This window comes from Gavialis gangeticus, unplaced genomic scaffold (genome assembly GCF_001723915.1).
Source record: "Gavialis gangeticus isolate Ggan-Ray unplaced genomic scaffold, GavGan_comp1, whole genome shotgun sequence".
NCBI classification, from domain to species: Eukaryota; Metazoa; Chordata; order Crocodylia; family Gavialidae; genus Gavialis; species Gavialis gangeticus.
The window spans coordinates 9,111,887-9,136,098 of NW_017729025.1; the positions used below are offsets into that span (position 1 = coordinate 9,111,887).

General features: G+C 47.3%; 1 protein-coding gene across 2 annotated transcripts in view; it reads right to left on the reverse strand.

The window, feature by feature from the left end:
• PRKCH (protein kinase C eta) overlaps positions 1-24,212 on the reverse strand; it is a 211,658-nt gene that overhangs the window by 32,944 nt on the left and 154,502 nt on the right. Inside the window, exon 11 of one of the 2 annotated variants that reach the window (XM_019518373.1) lies at positions 2-138. The exons of the other annotated variant lie outside the window; for it this stretch is intronic. Within the exon in view, the coding sequence (XP_019373918.1) occupies positions 2-138 (137 nt within the window). The remainder of the gene's footprint in view (position 1; positions 139-24,212) is intronic. 2 annotated transcript variants of the gene reach the window in all.

Consider the following 24,212-nt stretch of genomic DNA (forward strand, 5'->3'; position numbering starts at 1 on the left):
TCAGGAGCGATGTAGTCTGGCGTGCCGCAAAATGTCCCTGTGGTAATTCCATTGCAAATGCCCTCTTTGCACATTCCAAAATCTGCCAGCTTGCAGTGACCCTCGTGATCCAACAGCACGTTATCGAGCTTCAGATCCCTGCAACAGCAAGCAACACGACTTATTTTAACTGCGGTGCTGTACACGCCCAAATGCAGATGCAATCCCAGCTCTCCAGAGCTGGAAATAAAATCTGCCTAAATGTACTGCTAGACCTGATGGCCTAGGGCTTGACATCTGCTGGAAATGCAAACCTGTATGTGTATGTGTGAATCTGACTTCTGTGGAAGGGAGGGATGGAAGGGAGCTGAGTTCATGTGAGCGGATGCTGGTCTGAGCTTCCCCACACAACTTTCCCTGTGCACCACCCATCTGGCTTGCACCACATGCCCGACTGGCGCAATGACGAGTCCTGAGACTCATCTGAATGATGGCTTCCCCTCGCATCTCATCATACAATGGTGCTTATGATGCAGCAAAATGTACTGCACACATGCTCTGGTTCAGCAGAGCAGAAATAAAGCACGGGTGTAACGTTGGAAGCGCTTTGCCATTTTGGGTGTCTCCCGTGGTGCCCCCTGTTTGGCTGAGTTACTATTGTTCTAACTCAGGTGGGGAAAGGAAGGAATATACGAAAGGCCACACTGATGAGACCAACAGTCCCTCTAGCTACGTATCCTGTCTCTGACTGTGGCAGTGGTAGATGCTTTGCCAGAAAAGCAATGTGTCTAGTGTAATCCATCGCGTGCCGTACCCTTCCTGGCATCAACCATCATAGGACTAGAGGTCTCAGAAGATGCATCTCTACCTGTTGCTTTTAAGAATAGTGAACTTGTCCTCCATGAATCTGTGTAATGTTGGGTGCGTCTACACGAGACGCTTACTGCACATTTGCCTAAGAACACTGTGCAGCCGTGTGTCACGGCAAAAACCGTGGTAATAGCCTATGGCACAGTGCTACTGGACTAAGCGTCACTCAATAACTGTGCACCGGCACTACTGCACAGTAACTTTAGGTACTGCACATTGAGTTAGTCCTTTATTAAGGAAGCAGTAAACTAAATAGGTAATATCTAAGGTGCATTAATGAACATGTAGATGTACCTGCTAAAGCCTAAACATTCTCAGAGGCACTGATTTCAGGTTGGTGGTACTGAAATATTTATACCCACGTGCCATTTTGGTTATTTATGTTCTCCTTGTGCTGTCCTCATTGTCAAAGTGATCTGCATCAGGCCCTGGCAGGGCACCGGTGCAGGAAGCAGGAGTTTTCCAATGCATACAGAGATAAGAGTTGAATCCAAGAACAACAGAGTCCAAAGGACCAGGCAGCTGAAGGAAGTCTGTCAGCCGTCTCACTGTGTGCTGGCCCCAGGGAATACTCCACAGTCGTAAGCAAAGTCAGGAGCACAGACGCATAGTGCCGGAGCCATCTGTGTACCCAGACAACATCTTCCTAAAAATACATCCAGCTCTTGGCATCTGGGTCCTTCCACTAACAGATCTGAGCCGTGCGCAGCCACAAATGGGGGAAGACAGGAGGAACAGATAGTGTCTGAAAGGATGTTACCATCCCCAGCAGGTACAACAGGGGCTATCTAAATGGAAACAGGCTCTATTTCCATTTCACAGTTTGGGAAAGATTAAGAACCCCCCCCCAAGTGATTTAGGCTCTCAGACACATTTGGCTTGTACCGCAGCCTGTGAAATAAGCCAGGGCTGCTTCTTATGTGGCACACGCTCGAACATTTCGGTCTGGCCTTAGAGCAGATGTAACCCTGGTGAGCTCGAAAGCCACTCTGGGCATCTGCCTTAGGCACTAACGTGGCCTCTGTTACCCCAATATTCAGGGGCTGCACCACCGGGATGTACTTTTCACAACAGTTGTGCGAGGAAGGGAGGTGCTGTTAGATCCATGTCACCAGGAAGTGCCATGAACTCTGTTTAGGCACCGAAGCATCTTTGAGGACCTGGGGCCTTGCTGACTTATGCAGTATTCACATAGGAAGCCTGTATTAGAAGAGGGATTTGGACCTGGTTCTGTGGCTAGTGCTCTAACCATTGGACAGTCCTTCCTCTCTGTTACAGTGACACCAAAGAGCTGGATTGTTAGTTGTAGGAAGGTGTTTCCATCAGCTGTCCTACCCTCCCAGGAAGCAACTCTTTAACTACGTTGGGCTGCAGTGGAAGTTATCACCAGCTATTACAGATGACAGACTGGTGACCCTCATGCTATCAGGAGTCGGAGCCTACCCCAAAGTGCTTCCCGAGAGACTGGAGTCCCTACTCTAGCAGATGGCAAATGAAATACAGAGAGATTGAAACGCCTGGCCAAAAATCAGCAGAGCCAGGAATACAGCCTGATTTTCCATGTAGCCATCCAGGCCCTCATTCACAAGATCCCACATCCTTTTGCACCATTTTATTATGATAGGGGCCAGTGACAAGCACCCCTAAAATGGGAGTTGCTGCCCCCCTGACTACCTCATGTTCAGAGTGAAGCAAAAACACACGTCCAGGGACTGCTGTTCATGGGAGCTTGTGCTGCAGGATGTGTTCTGGATGGGATGCTCAAGAGAAGATCTTTTTAAAATGAAAAATACCCATAGGCCTTTATGGGCCAAGACTCAACCTGGAAGGGATTAGGTGGACACAGGGTGATGTGTTATATGTGCCTGGTCACGACAGCCTGGACTGTGTAGGCTGCTGGGACTCTGCCTAGTGGTTACCGGCACATCTCTGAGCATAAAGGCAGGCCCTGTCCTTCAGGAATTTGCAGTAATATGGTTAACACTGTGGTTTATTCTTGGCTCAGACTTTAAATCTAGAGAAATCTTTTTTTTTTTTGGTTCTAAGCAAGGCTTCCTTTCGGGGGTGTTACAACTACACATCCAGGTGGTGCCTGTCGGAGGTGTCCAACGATCCAACAAGCAGTTGCAGATTCACCATTGGGGGGTATGGAGAGGAAATACTTGGAAACAGCTTGAAATATCCGGCCAGAAGAGCGTGTATGAACAGACAACACATCCATGTACAACAACAGTCCACGCAGGCTGCAGTCCTCATGCATTTAGTTAAGTTTAGCCAAGTAGTGGACTTTACTCCGAAGCTGCCACACCGGAGGCCTGTCTAGCTGCCATCTCCTCGTTCTGCACCATCTCCCAGCACCTTCAGCTTCCTCCCCTACAAGACGATCTACAGGAGTCCCGGGCTCCCTGCTAACTGGGGAAACGCTGTCATCATTATGGCATCAATAGGGCAGGAGCATCGTGCAGGTGCGAACAGACTGTGAGCTTGCTTGTATCCCCTCAAAAAAGATCTCTATTCAGGCACTTTCCATTAAATGTAAACCAGCTGCTGCCCACTGACATCTGGGAGCAAGTACAGTCTTAACCACACCAAGGCAAAACTCCAGCAAAACTGGCTTTCTAGGCTTCCCTTCAATCCTGCTGAGCCTGTCTGACTCCTAATGCAACAAGGAGGACATTTGATGCTACTGGCAAATCCAAAGCTTATATTTCGTCACTTCAGAATAGGGCATTAATCTAGTCTCATTTGGCCCCCAGACCCTCCAAGACCGCTGCCCAAACTACGCTATGTCAAACAAACTCCACTTTGCTCTTCCCAAGCAGTCTTGGTGGTTATTTCTCAGGTGAGCTCGACTGTATTCATCTGTGTGCTCGCTGCTTTGCATTTACTGGCCTGACTGTTCTTTATGCCACATGAGCCCATGAGGTCACATTAAGAAATACTGCCAGGTTTCGAAGATTTACGAGGAGCTCTTCCATTTCAGGGGTGAGAAATCCGGGAAGCCGATGAAACTGGAAAGCATCCAGCATCCAGCCCGAATCCACCTCATTTCCTGAAGACATGAGTTTTCCATTCAACATTTTCAGTAGTTCAGGGAAGCAATAAAGGCAGAGACGCTTTCTATGAGCTGAATGCTGAGATCCTTATGGGCTACTTACTGTTTTAACTGCTTTGCTGGCAACCCCCCCACACTGGACTGAGGGCTTTGCTCGCATTAAAAAATGCAGCTGTTGTACCTATAGTTCATTGCATGTCAGCTTACCGGGACTGTTTTATTTCGGATGCAGAAGCAGCAGCCACGGGATCTTATTCGCTTTCTTGCCCCAAGTTATGTGCTCGTCTTGTGCATCTGCATCTTGGCATCGGCGCTTCTCAAAGAAAATCTGCGAATTGTCTAGGCCACTCTGTGGCATGGTGCACACTCTGGTTTTCTGGCATTATAGAGGTATTTGCCAGCAAGTTTGATGGAGGCAAGAGCAAAATTTATAATGGGTGCACACCGCTCAGTCTGGTGAATAAAAGTACTACCCAGATCCAGAAGGGCCAGGTTTTGCCACCCTCCTCTGCACCACATGTAACCTGAATAACTACTTCACAGGGCTACTCACGTAGGAAGGCTGCTAGAAATAGCGAAATGATTCACTTTGGCATTTCTGATGGGAAAGGTATCGATTTTTCTGCTTCAGCTCACTAGGGGACTTAAGAACCATTCACAGATCCATGGAAGTGATGGGACTTCCCCACCTCCCCTTTACCTAAAGCCCAATGGCTAGGGCACTTGCCTGGTGGCATGTGAGGCCTGGTCTTAAGTCTCTCCTCTGGCTCATCTCGAATAAGGATTTGAACCTCTCAGAAGCCAGCTCTAACCACCAAGTCATGGGTTTCCCTTAGTTTCTCCTATTAAAGCTGCTCCACTTTGTATAAATATGAAAACCTTCACTGAGGGAAAGAAAAACCCTACACGTTGGTGGCTAGAGCATTCGTCTGGAGAGGACTGCTGGGCTCCAGCCCCTGCTCCGATGAAAATGAAGTTGCTTGCTGCAAAGTTGAACGGCTTCAGTGGAAGAAATGGAGAGAGACCAAGTGCAGAATAGCCCGGTGGCTAGGATGCAACTGGAGCAGCAAAACAACCAAGTTCAAGCCCCCGGTTCCAATCAGGAACAGGAGCGATTTGAACATGGGTCTCCAAAATCTCCTGGTAGCCGGGGGAAACGGCTCTTTCTCCACTGTGACAAGCACCAGATTCCCCTGGTGAATCTGGTCCGTTGTTTATAAAGTGCCTTTGCTTTTATTACAAACAACCTAAATGACAAATTTGGGTTTGATCCAACCCTTTTCTGTCGATTTGCTCAAACATTAGAAAAAAAAAAATCAATCAAGTTGGGTCAACTTCAAATAAGAGATCTGTGCCACCCTCCTCCCCCTCTGCTGTCTTCAGTTCAGCTGCCAATCTGAAAATCAATTATTTGCACAGCTCAAATTCCCATGGACTTTGCAATAGGCCCAAAGTGAACTCTGGTCCTCCATACGTACTTGGTAAGATGCTAATGCTGACCCATTAGAAGAAATCCCTCAGGTCTCATTGTTGATCACGAGGTTTTCTTGCTAGGAAAACATTTAATCTCTACCAGATTTCCTAATAGCAAGGCACTATTTCTTTTGCTGACTAGGCATTTTTATAACTGGGAATTCCCTGCCTTAGGGCATCAGGGCTATGCAAATGTCCAGAGCACAAGAAAAGCTGAACCAAAGGAAGTGTTGTCTAAAGACTACTTTTGCATTTGCTAGAGCCAAAGTTAAGCGTAAAACCCCAATCTGAGTGGCTGCTCTGTTTGTGAAGGTTGCCATATCAGTAGACATGGAGAAATACCACAATCACAAATGGAAAGAAATGATCAGCTTTTGAAAAAAGGAAGCCACAAAGTGGAGATCACAAACAGATCAAACCGTGCTGAACTTGAGAGGGGAAAACAAATAGCTTGCAAAATGGAGGTCCACTGCAGAAGAAGAGAGGACTACTACTGCCTTTCCAACGTGACCGGTTTGCTTCCGCTCTGCTCTTGTACTTCGAGGGGGAAAGCAGCAAAGCTCGAGCAATGCTCTTCTGATATGTGGTGCACCCAGGCTGAAGGGAGCAAAGGGAGCCCACTCTTCTGGAATGGAGCCAAATGGACTAATGAAGGCGATATCTTATAGGTGATATAATATTACCCAAAGAAAACCAGCAGCCACATGGCCCTTTATGGCTCTAGTAGTTTCACAGTTTCATAGTTAGTAGGGTCGGAAGGGACCTGAGCAGATCATCTAGTCTGACCCCCTGCCACGGCAGGAAGAGCACTGGGGTCAAACAACCCCAGCAAGGTGTTCATCCAGCCTCCTCCTAAATACCCCCAGGGTAGGAGCCTGCACCATCTCTCTTGGAAGTTGGTTCCAGATCCTAGCCGCCCTGACTGTGAAGTCGCGCCTCCTGATGTCTAATCTGAATCTCCCCTCTGCCAGCTTGTGACCGTTATTCCTGGTCACTCCTGGTCGTGCTCGGGGGAACAGGGACCCCCCCAGTGCCTGCTGGTCCCCTCTGACTAGTTTGTAACAGGCCACTAGATCCCCCTCAGCCTTCTCTTGTGGAGGCTGAACAGGTTCAGGTCCCGTAGCCTCTCCTCATAGGGCCTGCCCTGCTGTCCCCTGATCATGCGAGTGGCCTCCTCTGGACCCTCTCCATGTTGTCCACATCCCTCCTGAAGTGCGGCGCCCAGAACTGGACGCAGTACTCCAGCTGCGGCCTCACCGGTGCCGCATAGAGGGGGAGGATCACCTCCTTGGACCTGCTCGAGATGCATCTGTGGATGCATGACAAGGTACGATTAGTAATCTCTCTTGGCCAAGGTTCAGAGGGTAGAAATTGTCCTATAGGTCTGTGCTTCCAGAGCTTGATCCCAAAACTACATCCAGATTTAGAACGACCATTTGACCCCGGCTCCATGCAAGTAAACAAATCACAAGTAAGAATTCAATGTAATGCAACCTACATTCAACTTGATGTAAAAGACGATATTCAGAACGCTTTTTTTCATTGCCTTCCTAAAAAACCATGTTGAAAACACTTGCCATACTTCAGGATAAAGGAACGATGGATGCTGCAGCGAAGGCTGCAAAATAGGCCCCCCCATGGCCTGGACAGTGGCCTGAATGGTCTGTAGTTGTAGTATATACTGAAAGGTCATGTAGTTGTAGTATATACTGATGGCAGAGGTCAAATCCAGACCTAGGATAAGCAGCTGAAATCCTGTTGAAGTCTTACACTGAGTCTCAGGGTGCAGGCACAGTGACAGTGCCTAGGGAGAAGGGTGTGGTGAGCATGCGAGTGTGTGGGTGTGGGTGTTCGGGTGTTACACAACCCACAGAATCTGAGTAAGTTCACAGTGAATCCTTGCTCTGGTTCTTGAGCCCAAATCCCGACTGGCAGTGACTCTGGCACAGAGTCATTATTGCCCTTCAAGCCAACCAGCCCCTCGAGCACCAGGTCAACCTTTTGCAAGCCGCTTGCCCAGGTCAAGTCAGTGCCATTGTTTTTTCCACAGGTAGCTGGTATGTGCTCAAACCACGCGATGCTGCCGCCTTGTCCCTGCAGCTGCACCAGGCGTGAGTCTGAGCACCCGGCCCAGCCTGCAGCACTAGAGAAGCTGGGCGCAGCATGGCATTACAGAGATGCGGGGCCCAAGAGGCTGGTTCCAGTGGGGAAGAGGAGTGGCTGATTGGGCTGCCTCCGCTTCTCTCCATGTTCATTTGAAATCCCTGCCTCTCGAACTCTCCGCCCCGCAGAAAGCCTGACAGCTCAGAAAAGCTCCTAACTCCATTTCTAACATGATTGAGCTGAACGTGGTGTGATTCACCTCCCAATGGAGCAGTATGACATACCAGTGCTGACCGAAAAGCTGGCATTCTGCAACCTCTGATTAAGTTCACAAGCCTATGCTCTCTCTCTATATATATATATCTTATTTAGTTAGTCCACAAAAATGCATATCCACCTACCTGCTGACAGACTTCGGACCAATACAGCTACCTACCTCCCCCATCCTACAGCTTATCGTCATCATACAGCTTCCTCCCTGCTGCTATGCCTGACTTGACAGATGCAGAGCCAGAGGGCAAACTCTGGGTGCTGGACACCTTTTAGGATCAACAGTAGGTCTCAACCCTTATCAAAATGGTGGCTGTGTAATGGGGTAACAGCAGTGGTCTATAGTGGCTTGACCAGAACAGGAAACACGCTTGTGGAAGTGAGCAAAAGGAGGCCGCAACCATCTCTGTGAAAGCACCGCCGCTGCTAGAGATCCTGGCTTGGGGGAGCTCAGCCCTTTCTCTGCTCTAGACACTTATATACAAGTACCTGTTCAAGGGTCTGCTCTTTTACACAGTATACTTGTTCTTAGGAAAGGGAGGAGGAAGGGAATAAATGCTTGCAGATTTCCCAGAATCCCAATTCAAATGTTCTTGCAGTTATTGAGGGAAGAAATGGAACCAAAAAAAAAAAAGGCTTTGTTTAAAATCCATAGTATGCCTGCTGTGCACACACCCTCCGGACGACCAAATAAGTGACGCATTGGACCTGCAGCCAGCCCAGAGACAGGCTTTCATCCCATTGCACAGGAGCGCTGGAATTTGCTGGGCAAGGCAGTCGTTCACCTTCCAGCTGCTAGCAGCGCTGCTATTTTCTGCCTGCCATAACAAAAATAAAAATCTTTCTCCTTTGAATCTTCCTGCCTGAAATCTTGAAACCACAGGTTTCAGGCGTGCACCCACTTAACACGAACAACATGTAGTTTTGAGACTCGCGGGGCTGAGCAAACCCAGAGAGGGAGAGGGATTTCAGAAGCACCAGCCTTTTATGTCACCTGGACAGAAACAGTGATGCCTGATGCAGAAATTAAAACGAAGCAGCTTCTGTACAACTGGAAGCACTGAGACCGCACTGAAGTGAATGAATTCACTGGCTGCTCACAAATTTTGTAAGATTTCTCCCCAGTGTGTTGGCTAGGAGACCTAGCCAGAGCTCCTATCTGTGCTGGCAGCATTGGAGCCAAGCTGGTCTAGTGAGCAGGTCCTGATCTAATACAGCAGATGAAGCATCCCCATCTCATCACACCAAGTACAAAGCCTGTCAATCAGGAGTCAGACGATGGTTCAGCACAAAATAGCTCTTGCTGCAGCCTCATCACACATCTCATAACCGCCTGTGACATCCAGCATCTTCCTACCCAGGGTCTCTCACAAATATTTCATTCCAGGAAGCAGCAAAAAAAGGTGATTGCTTTTATCTGGATCATGCGCACAGAGCTGCCTCCAGCAACAGCTCAGATAGCAAACCAATTTGTACCAATATCTGAGAAGCCCAATAGGGTGTTATGGGGAAGGAGGAAATCCTGAATTGAACCTGAATGCGTGGGCATGCAGGTCTCTCGACCCCTATCTCATATTCAGTCTTTACTTGGAATTGGATATACAGGCAACTGAATTTAGTGAAAAAAAAATCCTGTGTCTTTGTGAGTTTGGGCCCTTACACATACTTCAGAAGTCTGTAAAGTCCTAAAAAAAATCTATTAACCCACCTCTGGCCTATTGGTTGCTTCACTTCTATCATTGCGTATGTAATCAGGAATGCTAGGGAGCAAACATACTATGAATTATTTTAAATGGGATTCTCAGAGAAGTGCTCATGTTCGGCCCCACCCTTTCCACCAGAGTCAGCAGGACTTTTCAACTGACTTCATACGAATGGCATCGGGCTGGTGCTGGGTGCTTTTGCAAATCCCACTCATCCCGTACAATTTCTGTTTCCCTTATGGAGGCTCGACGCTGGTCCTGAGTAACAAGCTGCACATCAAAGTGTGGCTGCGGCATACTCAAAGGCACTCAGGGGAGTAAAGCTTTCAAAACATTTCCTAGAGGAGCCTGTCCTCAGATCTACTCAAAATATCAAAGCCCAGCAGGCAAATAAAATGCCTTCCCATCTCCTCTGGTCTCTCTAGCCTTCACCAGAACAGTCACATTAAATCCATCAGTGAAAAATTTGGGGGCTGGATACCCAAAGTATAGGGGAAACAGTGAGGTGAAACCCACCCTATCCATCCCAGGGCCAGGATGCTGAGCTACCATCCAGCTCATCTGCTGTTACGCCGGCTTATGAGGACTCCTGCCCAGCTGGTGAGAGCCCCAAGTGACCACATGTCACCCCCATCCACCAGGCATGAATGTCACTGCGCACATTTCCAAGATACTGCACAGGCGTGCAAGAAGAAAGGATGCTCATCCTGAAGAGCCTGGACTTCGAAGGCTGCTTCAGTGAAGCACATGATGCAGCATTGAAGTTGCCATCGAGATGATGAGATTACTCGGCCAACCAGCCTGTATAACAGGCTGATTTCAAAATAGAAAAGCAGCATGTGGCTCATGAAGTTAAAGAGAGTGGCCTTGGCTGACCCCTGCTTGTGGATGCAGTGGTGGAAGTGGGATGCTGGAAGGAGGGATCTCAATGAAGAGGGGCAGGTGGAGCTCGCAAGTGGGACTGGGAAGGGTGACTCAACTGTGGTGTGCAATGAGTGTGCATGGTGAGGATGGGGATTTGGAGGGAATCACCCATGAGTAACATGTGCTGGCCGGCCAGCTGACCCTGAGTCAACCCTGGCTCTGGTTGTTCCAAATCAACCTTTGCTTTAGGTCCCAACCCCCCAAGAAGGCAACCAGAGGCCTATCCCGGACAGAAACCAAAGGTTTCAGCACTTTCAGCCTGGACCAGCAAGCTGAAGATTTAAGTCCTAGATTGGTGGCGCTCACACTTTGGACCCCATGGGCTGCATGAATGGTGCAGGGCTGGTCCACAAGCTGGATTTGGCCCTGTGCACCAGGCCCTGCCCCACCTCTGCCCAGCTGGGCAGGGATGGTGTGGGGCCCTTGAGCCTGATCCCGGCATGTGGGGGCTAGGATCAGGCCCTGCGCTGCCTTATGCATCCAGTCTACCACATGCACAACCACAGCTCACCCCACATGACTTTCTGCAGGGGAGCTTCGTAGGCCAGATGACACGGGTCCAGGGCTCAGGTTTGGTTCCTGGGCCTGGGGTTAAGCACCCTTGTCCTAGAGGCTTCTTCTTCCCATGCTGTCCTCACATGTAGGCGTGAACTCAGCCGTTTTTCCTTATGAATCACCCTTCTGCACTTGAGGAGGATCAAAAATGCTGTTTAAAGTTCATTTCTAATCCAGGGAAACAAGAAACAACAGGCAAGGAAGAAAGAAAGAGGCCTTTATTGAGTGCTGTGCCTGGCAAGCACTCGTGCAAACGATGGGGTTACAGATTCTGAACTTAACCCTCCTGCGTTTGCATAATACAGGACTACTGAGTCAGAAGCATTTCCTACTATGATGTAAGCTTTGCCTCCACCTGAAAGGCAAGTGCTCCTGGTCTACTTGTTTTAGGTACAGCCACAGGGGGCCAGATCTCCGGTGCATTGCACGGTGCTCGGATACTCTTTGAAGTTTAGTGTCCTTTGCTCAGAAGCCCATATTGTTGCAGGGCAGCACAGGAGTAGCTCTTAATTGTAACTGCTGAGAGCATCAACAAGAACCGCACATCCACAATGATATCATCCATGTGGGTTGCTCCTTTCAGACATGCTCCTCATCAATAAAAGATCACGCGGCCGCTAATGGGAGACAGTGGAAGCTAGTGGAGAGCAGGGCTTTTCTACCACAAGAAAAATGAAGATGGATGCAGGATATTTTAAGTCCTGCAGTGAATGACCCTGGTAGTGGAACCTCAGAAATGGTCCCGACAGGGCATGAGGCAAGGGAAAACGAATGGGTGATTCTGCGTTTCTTTCTCTGCATTTTGGATGCGCAACACGCACACGTTTTTGCTATGCCACGAAAGCAAAAACCATTGCACTTCACGTTATAACTCAGTCTCTAAACGTCTATATTTCGGACCAGATCGTAAAACAGAGCTCCTTGCATGGAACTGCTCCAGTTTCCTGGCACCGCAACCTTATCTCAGGCGGCGACAGCGCAGGGCCTAACAAAAGCCTCACTGATGGGTACCACTGGACAATATGTTCATTTTAATGCAATGCAAGTGCTTGGACTTATCCTAGGCAGACAAGGTTCTTTGGGTGAATCTGATATCTTTTATTAGACCAGCTTAAATAGTTGGAAAAAAATTTCTTAGCAAGCTTTTGGGTTTAAAAACCCTTTGCCAGGCTGAGTTAGCTACCTATTCTATGCCTGTGCGCTTCTGCTGCATGAGCCTACTACGCTTTCACAGCCATTGGTACCACGCGGCCTCTTATATGAATTACACAGTGCTCTTACCAAGTCATTTTGGAGCATGGTGCTATAGCCCCCCAAGCTGAGCATTTGTTGCTTCTCGTATTCTAGCCGTGCCGGCAAATTTGAACAGCTGAACTGACTTTAACCCTCAAGAAAAACTCATGAACAGTTTTCAGTTCCAATGCAGCAGCCCAAACGGGCCCACAAGGAAGGCTGCTTGGAAGCTGTGACATGCCGACATCCTGTAAGATTTCTGGACTGAGCTGGTGTTGCCCATATGGCTAAATAGGCCCCATGGATCATGCAGAACAGCTGTCGGATGCTTGGTCATCCACACGCAGAGCCAGAAGCCACTGCACGGGGCTGCCTGACAGACTCCTTTGCCAGGCACTTTTCATGACTACCTTAAAGGAAAATGCACCAGAGGCTGAAGGCTCCCGGGTCCATGCTGCATCTTCATAAACCAGAGCCAACATTGGTGCCCTGCCACTGGTGACTTGGCTCCTCAAACATGCAGCGGCTTTCTGTTCAAACACTCAGCCATCCCCCTGGCAGCTTCCTGGTGTCCTTAGCTGCACTGTGGTAGCTGGAGCTGCTTTTTATGTCTCGCTGGCAACTGCACTGGGTTTTATGGCTATGGCTGTGTCTCGCACATGGAAAACTAGACTGAGAGACCCTAAGTTTCTGCACCTTTAAAAGAAAGTGCATTAAGGTGCAGATTGGCCCTGGCCAGCTGCTCAGAAGCCTCTGGGCTTTTCCTTGCAAGTCTTTTGCTACATATCATGACATAGCTGTCATTAATCCTTCCTGCACTGCTTTCCCCACCAACAGTGTGGCCATCCATGTTTCGTACCTAAACCAACGTCCTGTATTTGGTCCTGTCTGTGCTAGGCTCATGCTCTTTGGAGCAGTGACGGTGCCTCGTGCTGGCTCGGGAAAGCACTAGGCAGTGCTGTGCACATAAAACATAGCAATGATTCACTGCTGGGCTCAACAATATGTCAGCCTACTGTCGGACAGGACTGGGCATCATGTAACTTAGGGTTTGCATCCTGGGAGGACCCTTGAATGCCAGTCTTAGATTCATAAAACAAAGGTCTCATCAGCTGCTTTGATCCAACAGGGGGGGAGAGGCTCCCGGGTTACTTCCAAAGAACATGAGTCTTTCCTCATTACTCATGCTTTCCCGCTTGCTAGACTTTGATGCTCTTCCTCTCGCTGAGTAGTGCCTTCCCCTCAGCACTGTCTCATTGCAGCGCTTGGGACTATTCCTGGAACAAAGGGCTATCTGACGTGAGTAACGTGGACAGCCTCCACCCCCGGGGGACTCCTACTCCCTTGTAAGTACTTTCAACCAGGGATATGATCTGCCACCTTCCGATTCAGATAGGCAGCTATTTGCGAGGGGTGGCTTTGCATGTGCAGGCATCCTCTGCTGAACCGGGAAATAGTTACGCCCCTTCTCTGGGCTGGGAAGACAAACCTAACCAATAAAGACTGCCTTGTGGGGAGGATGCAAGGTGGGGAGAGGGGGTGAATGGGCTCCTACAGACATGCGGGGAGCCTGCTCCAACATGCTGGAAATCCACTTGATTAATCGAGTTGGCTGGAGCACGGAAACTGCTGCGCTCCGGCAGTCTTTCGTGTCACGTGTACCTGCGTCTCGTGCGTCCCCGCGCTGAAAGAGTGGCAGCAGGGCACTTTGAAATAAAACATGTTTGATGAGTTTTGGTTCAAAGCACACTGCTGCTATTTTTCCAGCACGGGGATGCTGATACATGAGATGAATGGGCACTTTTAATTAGCGCGACTTGCTAATTAAAGCACCATGTCTCGGAGCACATGTAAAAATGCCCATTATGTCCATCATTAGATGTAAAGGTTAAGCTGAGGGTGTGACTCAGGGGTGAGCTGGGACATCATGGGAAGCTTTCTGTGGGATGGAGCCACTCCCTTCTGAACCTCACCCCAAAAACACAGGCGAGGAACAACTCCTCTCCCTTCTCATAGCTCAGGATGGTAAACACATAAAGGGTCCTTCAGTTAATCAATAAGGGACAGCACATCCATCATGGTGTATCCAGCTGAGAATGTGCAAGGAGACCAAGGGAATTAGGTGCTCAGAAAACTCCACAGGACAGGACTGGGATCGCATGACTGCCCAACCAAGAAGGGACCAATGTCCACCTTTGCCTGGCTGCCTTAATAAAAAGAAGACAATGGGACAATAATTGCCTCTCAGGAGGAAAGCAGCTCAAGCAACTAGAGAGCAAGAGTGTGGCTGCTTTTTGTTTCGGTTTGCTTCTATCCTGGGTACGAGGGTTGCTGCCTCCAGCTCTAAGGATAGGGGGGAAATGACTCTATCACAGCTAGAAAATCTTCTGTTGCTAAGTTTATGCTCTGACACAGACAGTCTCTACAGCTGCACAGTATTTACTTGCCAGACAAAAAGTCTGTCCCTCCTGCCTGCCCTTAGGTGCCTCTAAAAGCTAGAAGAAAGAGGCCAAGAACAGAGAGGCCAAGAACAAAGCAACACTTGAGGCTCTTCATCTGGTTAGCTGCAATTGCCAAACCTCAGCAGATTAAACAAACTTGTATTTGAAAAGAGCTCCAGAGAAAATGCCATCACCTCTACAAGGCTGAGAAATGAAGTGAAAATGACACTGAGAAATGGATATGCTGGAGAGAGAAAGGAAAGGACTTGAAGGATCTGGCAACAGGGGGATCTACTGGATTATAAATCTCCATTAAAAAGCTTCTTGACATTCTTTAATTCCACGTTACCATTTTCAACAGTCCCACTGAAATTTCTGAGCCTATTTCCAGAGTACGGGGCTACTCTGGTGGGTAAGTGTGCCAGACTTGGACCATAAACCAGTGGGCACGCTTATTGAGCAGATACAGTTGATCATCTTTCTTCTTCTTCTTCTAACAGTGCTTAGTCATGGCTCACTGTCCAAATTTGGCATTGGCCACACTGAACAAAATGACAATACATATGTAAAGGGTCCTTCAGTTGGTCAATAATGGACAATACATACATCCATCATGGTGTATCTGGCTGAGTATTTTCAAGGAGACCAAGAGAATTAGGTGCTCAGAAAACTCCACAGAATTCCAATAGGACATAAGCACCTAACTCCCTAAACTGCTTTTGAAAAAGCCAGATTGGTTTTGTTTCATGTGCTTCTTCCTCCTTTTGTATTATCAGTTTATCTAAAGTAAATTCAGGGCCTGCTCTCTACAGATGCATCAGGTCTGAGAAGTGTGTTCAGATCCCTCCATTCCCACTGACTTCAGCTCCCTCAAAAGCAGCTCAGCAGGCCTGTGTGTCTGTACAGGACTACCTTCACCTGGCCTGTTGAACTTTCAGTTGTCACAGAGGGTTTCCAGCACATCATCTTTCTGTATTTAATCACTAAGGCCATGTGTAGACGAAATGAGAGGTGTGTGTGCACGGCACTTTAAAGCGGGCTAAATGCTTTTGCACCGCTTTAACGGTGTCATTGTTTGCATGCCTTGGCAGCATAACGCGCATTAATTCTAGCCGCTGTAGGAAATTCGGCAGTGTAATGCACCTTAAATGACTTGGGGCGCAGCAAACTAAAAGTCCTTTGAGCTGCTACAGCCGCAGACCAAAGGACCGGGCTCCGTGCAGGAAGCCCTGCAGGCAGCCTGGCAGCAGCCCGGGAAGGCAGGCTCTGCCCAAGAAAAGCAAGCGGTGAGCCTGATCTTTCCCCCTGCCCCCGGAGCCTGCCTGCCTGCCTGCCAGAGCTGTATAGAGGCTTGGTGCTTCCCTCTGTGGCTGCGGTACCCCCCGGGGCTGCCCATGCCAGGTGCCTGCGGGCGGGTGCCACCTGTGCGGAGGGAAACACCAGCCCTCCCTCTGCAGCCCAGGGACCGCTCTGCCCACCAGCAGCTCGCCCTCTCTCCCCTCCCTGCTGGGGAGGCAGGTAAGTCAGTGGGGTGTGTGCCCGACACGGGGGTTTAATTAGCCCTAAATTGAAGTGATGTTTTTTAAAACCCACCGCTTCAATTTGGGTCCCCCTTTTCGTCTACACACGCCCTAGCTGCCCACCTACGCTGGCTGTACAAAGATGACTCCCTCAGGTCCACTGGATACAGATTAGTGGCTTGAGACAGCAGGTGACAAACACCCTGCTGCAATTTCCCACGCCAGAGGACAGGGATCACATTTCCTGAGGCAGCGTCAGTGGAGATATCACACAAATTGTGCACCTAAGTATTTAGGATCGTAGAAGTCACATCCACAGCATTAGAGGCTGCTTCTGAGAAAATGACTCTGGAAGGCACATCCAGAGAGGCAACATGCTGGGCTGAGAGGAGATGCCCGCATAAAATAATGCACATTTTCTCTCCCAGAGGGAACTCCTCCATGCCAGTGCTGCCATGTCAGCAGCACATGGCTCTTGATTTGATAACCATGGTTGACAGTGGTCAAAGGGAAGCAACATTTCTCTATTGTGAAAAGAGGAAGGTTTGTTCCTCATGGCAGTGTGGACACCCAGAACGGGTTTGTCTGAAGAGCTGGCCCTATCACCTCTACTCAAACAATTCTTACTGAGGATGACTACATCCAAGTCACGCACTTCCCCAGAGGAATCAGTGAAAGCATGACTTGAGCTCAATAGCAAGACAAGGTCCAAGAGCCCTACTCAGGGAAGACAAAAGCAAAGCAAAGCCATGGCATATGTGCTGCATATTAGAAATACCACTGCTATATGGAGGTTTTGTGGAACTGTGGTATAAGTCTGGTCATAAGGAAGCTAAGAACTAACAGTGTGATCCTTCAGTCAGTCACCCTAGGGATAAATGTAGATTGACTTGGACAGGCCAAAGTGCATAGATGCCTCAGTGACCCATGGCAGGTCTAAATAAGATGAGGGGCTGCCAGGTTTGCTGACTGGCCTCCAAGACTTCCCACTGACACCCCTTATCGCTGCAAAACAAGTTCAGTTCAGGGTTCAGCTGGTGATTTGCTGGTAAAAATTTTCCTGGGTTCCTCACTCTCTGGCCATGTACGGACCATGCCTCTCAAGAGGCTGCCTCTGACTAACACAGAGGCTAACACAGGTGAGTTCTGGAAGGTCTTCATGCAACCAGCCTTTGGTGTAGGTTAACACAACCATTACGTAAGGCCACTGACAGTGATTGTTACTGGAAATACAGAGGCAGAGTGAACCGGGAAGGATCTAAGAAAACTCCTTCCATGCAAAATGCTGCTCCATTGCTCTGGGCCCTTCTGAATCAGGAAGATCAGCAGTTTCAAGCAACCTCCTTTGACCAAAAGTGTGCAGGGAACACAATGCAGAAACTTTCGTCTTGTGAATCATGCTTTGGCCCAGTGACATTCCAGACATTTTGTGGCTTAAATGGAATAGGCCCTGGAACCTCTGAAGCATAACTCCTTCCCGAAATGCCATGGCTTACAGTGAGTTTCCTTTAGCCCAAATTACTTGGATTAAACCCAGCAGTGCAGAATAGCACTGCTTTTCCAGAAGAAGAAAGGGGAAGGGAAATACTCCAAATGGCTCATGCCCTAGACAAATATATCTGTGTTACAGGTCACTAATCCCTTTGGACCAAAAGGTGTTCTCAAATAAGCTTCCTTGGTTGGTTTCCCTTTATTTAGGGAGCAACTGTTACTATTTTTCATGAGAAGGTAACGTGTGCCAATTGCCAGCCAACCTGCCACTGGTGGATTAGCTGTGATTGAACAGTCATCATCACACGAAAATTAACTCTGCAATTCAAGGTGAGAGATGAGTTGATGATGCACTGTGCCCTGGCTAGAGGAGAAGGAAGCAGATAGAAGTGGGGATATAACTTTGCACAGGTCAGGAAAAAGAAAGTTAGCTGTGGTTGGCTACCATGACTCATTCATTTCTCATCTACTACCTTTCATCTCCAGTTCCCCTTGGTCCGAACTGGAGAAACAATATGGAACTTGCTTTCTTTTTCAGACATGTTCTTTGGACTGGAAAAGCCAGAACCACACTCTCTGGCCTGCGCTGTCCCAAGTAGCACAAGATAGAGAGCCCTAACTCTCTTGCAGCAAACAGCCCTATCCTGTGCCCAGCAGAAAGGGTTAGCACAGTGCTCCTATTGCACAAGCCTCTAGTGCAAAGGCACAGTGACTGCAAGAAGGCAGGGAGTTCGGAGAACTTCGCACTCAGACCTTGCCCAGTGGGTAGGGTGATCAACTCCTTCTGGATTACTGCCAGCTCCTTGCTTGTTCTAAATGATAACAGGGTGGAGGAAGATAATCAGGGAGTTATGACAAGGTCTCAGGCTTATCACCCCTTTGACAGGACTGGACCAGAGGGACGGCTGTGACACCATATGAGCTGTGTGGCCCCTGCTTGGCTCAGGTTCTAATGTAACCTTTCCTTGATTGCTTGCCTATCACACCTTGTTTTTATTGCAGATTGTAAAAGGGAGGCTCCCTGGGCTTTAGAGTGAGCCTGCATCCATGCAAATCACCACCGGGCCTCTCCTGAACCCCACTAGTCTCACTTCAGCCCTCAAGCTTAATAGGTCCTCTTGGCCTGTCTGTGCCTCTGCAGGGCACCTGTAGCCTTAAGAGCTCATTGCATGGCTCCATCCTTCCCTACACCACTCCCTGTGCCTTGCAGGTGTTACTGCTTACTGATGTCAGCTGATGTTCATTCCACTCAGCCCCTCTCTGGGCTCCTCAATGCTCTCAGCCCCTCTCCCTGGTTTGCTGGATCTCATGGTCACCTGAACAGCCTCCTCTCTGCAGGAGAGTTGTAGACCAAAGAAAATTGCTGTGCTAGCATTTAAATGCTAAACTGTGGACAAGGAAACTCAAGGAGTGCACACTTACTTATCTCAGCACATTCAGAAATGTGAACCACGCCAAATTTAACCTTGAGTGGCCCTGAAGTCGGGAGACATGCGATGCACCTCAGGTATGTTTTCACATCTCTCAAGGGATCCAGATGGATTTATGAAAGAAGAAAAACCCTACAAGCTACGTGCCCTATACCAGCTCAGCCTCTGCCTCCAGCATGCCAGAACCTGTGTTCAGGAGAGGCTGGTTGCTGAAAAACCTTGCAGCCTCTGCTGAACGCACACATAGGCCTCTTTTCAGCGAGAGGTGGAGTTCCAATTGGTGTTTTCTCCTGTCAGAATCCCTCCCCACCCTACAAGCTTCATGTGATGCCATTCCCTGGGGTCGCATTTCCCAAGCCAACCTCGCCCGTTTCTTTGACTCCATGCTAAACAGAGAAGTTGTGACCACCGTAGCAAGGCAGGACAACTACACAGCCTCCCGTGAAATGGCAAGTATCTGGTTGAGTCTGGACACCTCACAACACTACAGGTTCTCCCATCGGTTTCGCAATGAATATGCAAACATTCATATCCTTATTGGATGAGCTCAATGATGGCAGGGTGCCTGGATTGGAGATTTACTTACAAAATACCCCTTCCTAGCTGGCAGGCATATTTTGGACTCAGGAGTGGTTCTTTGCAATTCCTGAGCTGCTGAGAGAGATTTGTGAACACTGCAGGTGGTTGCAATGAGAACCTCTGACCTGGATATAACAACTGACTCAACAGAAGCCACTTCCAAATGTTAACAATCTACGTGGCTTTGGGAGAGATGATACTCAGAAGGGATTTCAAGTCTCTAAGGCCTGCTCAGCTCACATTGTAGTCAGCTGGATCTCTGCCATATGCTCCACTAAGGGCCAGGTAATAAGCTTATGAAGGAGGCTGTGCTTTTGGACACAGCCCTGGGAAGGGCTGGTGCCCAACCCCGGCTGCCCCTGCAATAGCTCCAACCGACCTCGCAATGACAAGACAGTCCCATGACACACGCTTCCTTATTGTTTGGTTGGTGCTGGACTGGGTGTGCTCCTTCTGCCCTATGTTAGCAGCAAACTGAGACGCTCCCTGTGCCAGTGCAGCTACACTGGCTGGGTCACTCCAGGGTGGAGTGGAGGCACTGCCTCGTCCCCCCTCACCTGCCCTGGAAGCAGGACTCTTATTGCTAAGCATCAGCAGTCCTACAGCAGGATTACTAGAGGCCAATGTCAACTACAAGTAATTAATAAAGTGCTTATCAAAACAGACCGTGCTGCAGCTTAGGTGCCTATGTCCTACTTGAAGTCTGTGTAGTTTCCTGAGCACCTAATTCCCTTGGTCTCCTTGACAATTCTCAGCTGGATACACCATGATGGATGTGCTGTCCATTACTGACCATCTGAAGGAGCCTTTATGTACGTACTGTCATTTTGTTCAGTTTGGCCAGTGCCAAATTGTGCTGGTGGCTGCACAAAGGAAAGGATGGCTCCTGCTAACCCTCGGAACTGGTCCAAACTTGGAGTGTATGGGCCAGGATTTTCACTAGTTTTGTTTCAATCTGGAACAAAACCAAATCATTTAAAACAAAATCCTGGGAAATGATCATTCTTTAAAAAAAAAAAAGAAAGAAAGAAAAGAAAAAAAATGTTTTTGCAATGTTTCTGTTTTTTAATTCAATTTATGGGCTTTACCATTTTTCCTTTATTTGACATTTCCTAGACATTTCTACATTTATTTTATGGCAGGTCTTTTGCAGCAGCACATGCTCCCCACTGCTACCATTGAGATGTCAGAACATGACAATATAATAGCTGGACAAGTCCATGATTTTTTATTGAACTTGTACAATAGTAAAGCAAACTGATAAAGCAGGAGAATCTTTGATCTAAAAGACATTCAGGGAGCACTGAGTACAAATGGATGTACGATTTCTACTGGCCTAGCATGAAATAATACAAATGTAATTGAAATAAAACTATAACAAATTCTAAATTTAATTCTGGCATTTCCAGAATGAAACAAAAGCAGTCCAAACTAAAAGTGATTTTGTTTAAAATTTCTTCCATGGGATTTCAACATAAAAGGGCACTTCTCATTAAACCAAAAAATTAAAGAAAACTTCTGTTCAACTCTACTTACAATCAAAGTAAATAATAAATCCTAATTGTGATACTGTGAATACAATGAGAATTAAACCAGAGGAAAACCACATTTGGCTGCAAAGAATCAAAGAACATCTATTGTTGTGACTTATTCCAAGCAGCTTTTTTTTCCTGATTTGGCTTCAAATGTAACTTTAAAATGACTGGATAGGCATAAAGGTAAAAATCCCATAGTATGATGATGAGTCAAATACCAGAAGGAACAGTACTGAGCCAAAGGGAGAACAGCAAAGCCAATCTGCCAGATTTCGTTAGAAATGAAGATAAAAATCAAACAACAGATGAATCTCCTTTTTATAGACAAGATACAGTGAAACTATGTGGAAGAACAAATATGAACTTGAAACTGGGATTATGGATGAGGAAATGTCAGTAGGTGTACCTTACTACTGTACCAAATTTCCCTCTATACCTTTGCCAGTTGCTTCAGGCTAATTGTGTCAACGCCACTGATTTTATTGTTGCCATTATTATACATGCTGCACAATACTACCATATTGTAAAAATGTATTTCAGCAAAGCTGGAAGGAGCAGATGCAATACAATTTTGTTGGCACCACTTTTTAAAAACGAAGTGATACACAGCATTTATTATAATTGATGCTGACAGAGACCTTTTCCTGAGCTAAAAACAGCCTGATAGAGATTGCTGATAAAGACCTTTTTCTGAGCTAAAAACAACCTTTCTTTCCCATTTCCAATGGTTCCTGTTTCTTCACCAGCCTTATATGTCTGGCAAACTTTACCAAATGAGGCCCCAAATCCCTTAGTGGCCCCCTCTTTTAGCCTGTTGCATATGATGAGTGTGACCCCGCTCTCCATGAAGTGCAGCTGGACCAGGTTGGCTTGCACCTCATCTGCATGTACATTTTGGGGGGATTCCAGGACTTATGACAAAAATACCGGCTTCCAGGCATGAGTGGGGGGCTAATTAGCACGTGGATTCTTTGCAGGGGCTTTCTGGAGGACATGCATATACTGAGCATTGCTAAGCTGTGAGGTCATGATGGCTTGAAACATTGCTGACTCTGCTGAGGCCCAGCCCACTGAACCGTATGAAAAACCATGAGCCTTTTGGGTTTGGTTTAATATCATGCATAGTTTGTATTATATATAAGTAAATGCAAAAGTGTTGCTTGAAATTGCGCCTGTGGAGCACCTGTGCTAAACTTACAGCAGTTTCCAAAAAAAAAAAAATTTAAAATGCATCAAATCTGGATGAACTAAATCTATGGGTACCCACAGTACTTTGCCTATATGCATATTTATTTCAAAGTCAGTGTTTCTGCCCTGTAGTTCCATGTGCTCAGGAAGAGCAAAGTCTGACAGCAAGGCGGGAGGGGGAGGGAAAGGGGCTTCAGGGGGAAGAAGTTGGCAGGGCAGAGGGCAACTGAATCCCCCAGATTTATTTTCCTTGCTATAGTGGAGAGAAGGAGGGGGGAGAGGAGGAGGGGATGGACAAATTTAAGGTAAACCTCCAATAATTAGATTCCATAGCTGGAACATTTTAGCAAATGTATAAAATTTCCATACATGGAATCTATTTATTGTGATATTCAGGGTTGTCTTATAATTGAGTAAATATGGTAATTAACTTTGTACATCAGTAGTTCTCATCCAGTTTTTAGACTCAAGGTCCCTGTAATTACATTCAAACCACCCTCATTAGACTCAACCCCCCCTTCAGAAAATGTCAGCTCTTAGTTTTCACTTTTTTTTTGGACTACAGAAAAATAAGAGAGCAATTCTGCTGCAATGAAAAAGACCAAAACAGGTCAGAGTGTTTTTGACACCGTGGATTTCTATTTGAAATCTACAGGTTTATCTTTACCATGTTGGCACACCTAACAGTGCTAACGGCACCTTGGCGGAGAATCACTGATCTAAATAAGTTAGATGCGTGGGACAGGTGTAGCAGCCAAATAAAAGGGGAAGGAGTGTAACAGTAGCAGGGAGCTGTATTTACACAGACTAGTTGTGTGTGTTCAGTTTACATGCTCTGGGTTAGTTTATTTTAATAATATGGTGGAACAATGGGCATTAGCAACATCTGTAATTCCCCTTGATCACTGTTTAGCTGGCACCCGCTGGCAGTTCAGGAGCCCTCACTCAGTGGCATGTGAATAAAGTTAGTGGAACTGCGTTCAGTGGAGGCAGCAAGATGAGCGGGTCCATAGCACAGAGATCTGAAATGTGGATCTGAAGGCAGGATTTTCCAGTAAGAGCATACCTGACAATCAGGACTGAAATACACTGTAGAAGAAATATTTATTCTACATTTATTCTAGTATATATTATCTAACACAATCATTTAATCTGATGATTAAATAAGACACATGACTGACAGGCTGTTTTCTTTGCCTTAACAGTTTGTTCAAGTGCAGAATATCAGCACCTCGCACAATACAGACCCTGGAGGTGACTGTAAACTAATCCAGAACACAAATAGGAAGGGAAAAATCAGAATAAGGCCAAAACCAAAATTGAGTGGAATCACAATATACAAGCTATTGAATATATGGTAATGTGCCCATGGCCATAGCTAGATGACCTGCTCCTTGATACACTCTCGTGCCTGAATGTCCTTTATCTAGCTAAAGCAACAGGAAGAGGATTTAACTCCGCTGTGTTAAGCTTTAGCTCAAGGGGCTACATATGCTGCTGTGTTTTATGTCATTTTACTGCTTTTAGCTGCTTTGCTCCCAATAAAATCAGTTTATGTCCTGTTCATTTTACTGCCATTGTAACACAGTAGATTTGGTCCTCCTCTACTTTGCCATGCATGTGTCAGGCTACTCTAAACACCCATGGATAAATGCTTTCCTTAAGTTGGTCTATTAAAAGATATCAGATTCACCCAAAGAACCTTGTCTTCCTAAACAGAGACACTTTCTAGAATCAGAGCCTCTAAAGATTACAACTATAGTGAACATATTAATTAGTGTCTCAGGAAGCACAGAGCTACAAAGATCACAAAGTGTTTCCTCTTATTTCCAGTTTGCCCTTGAACTGACCACACACTTTTAA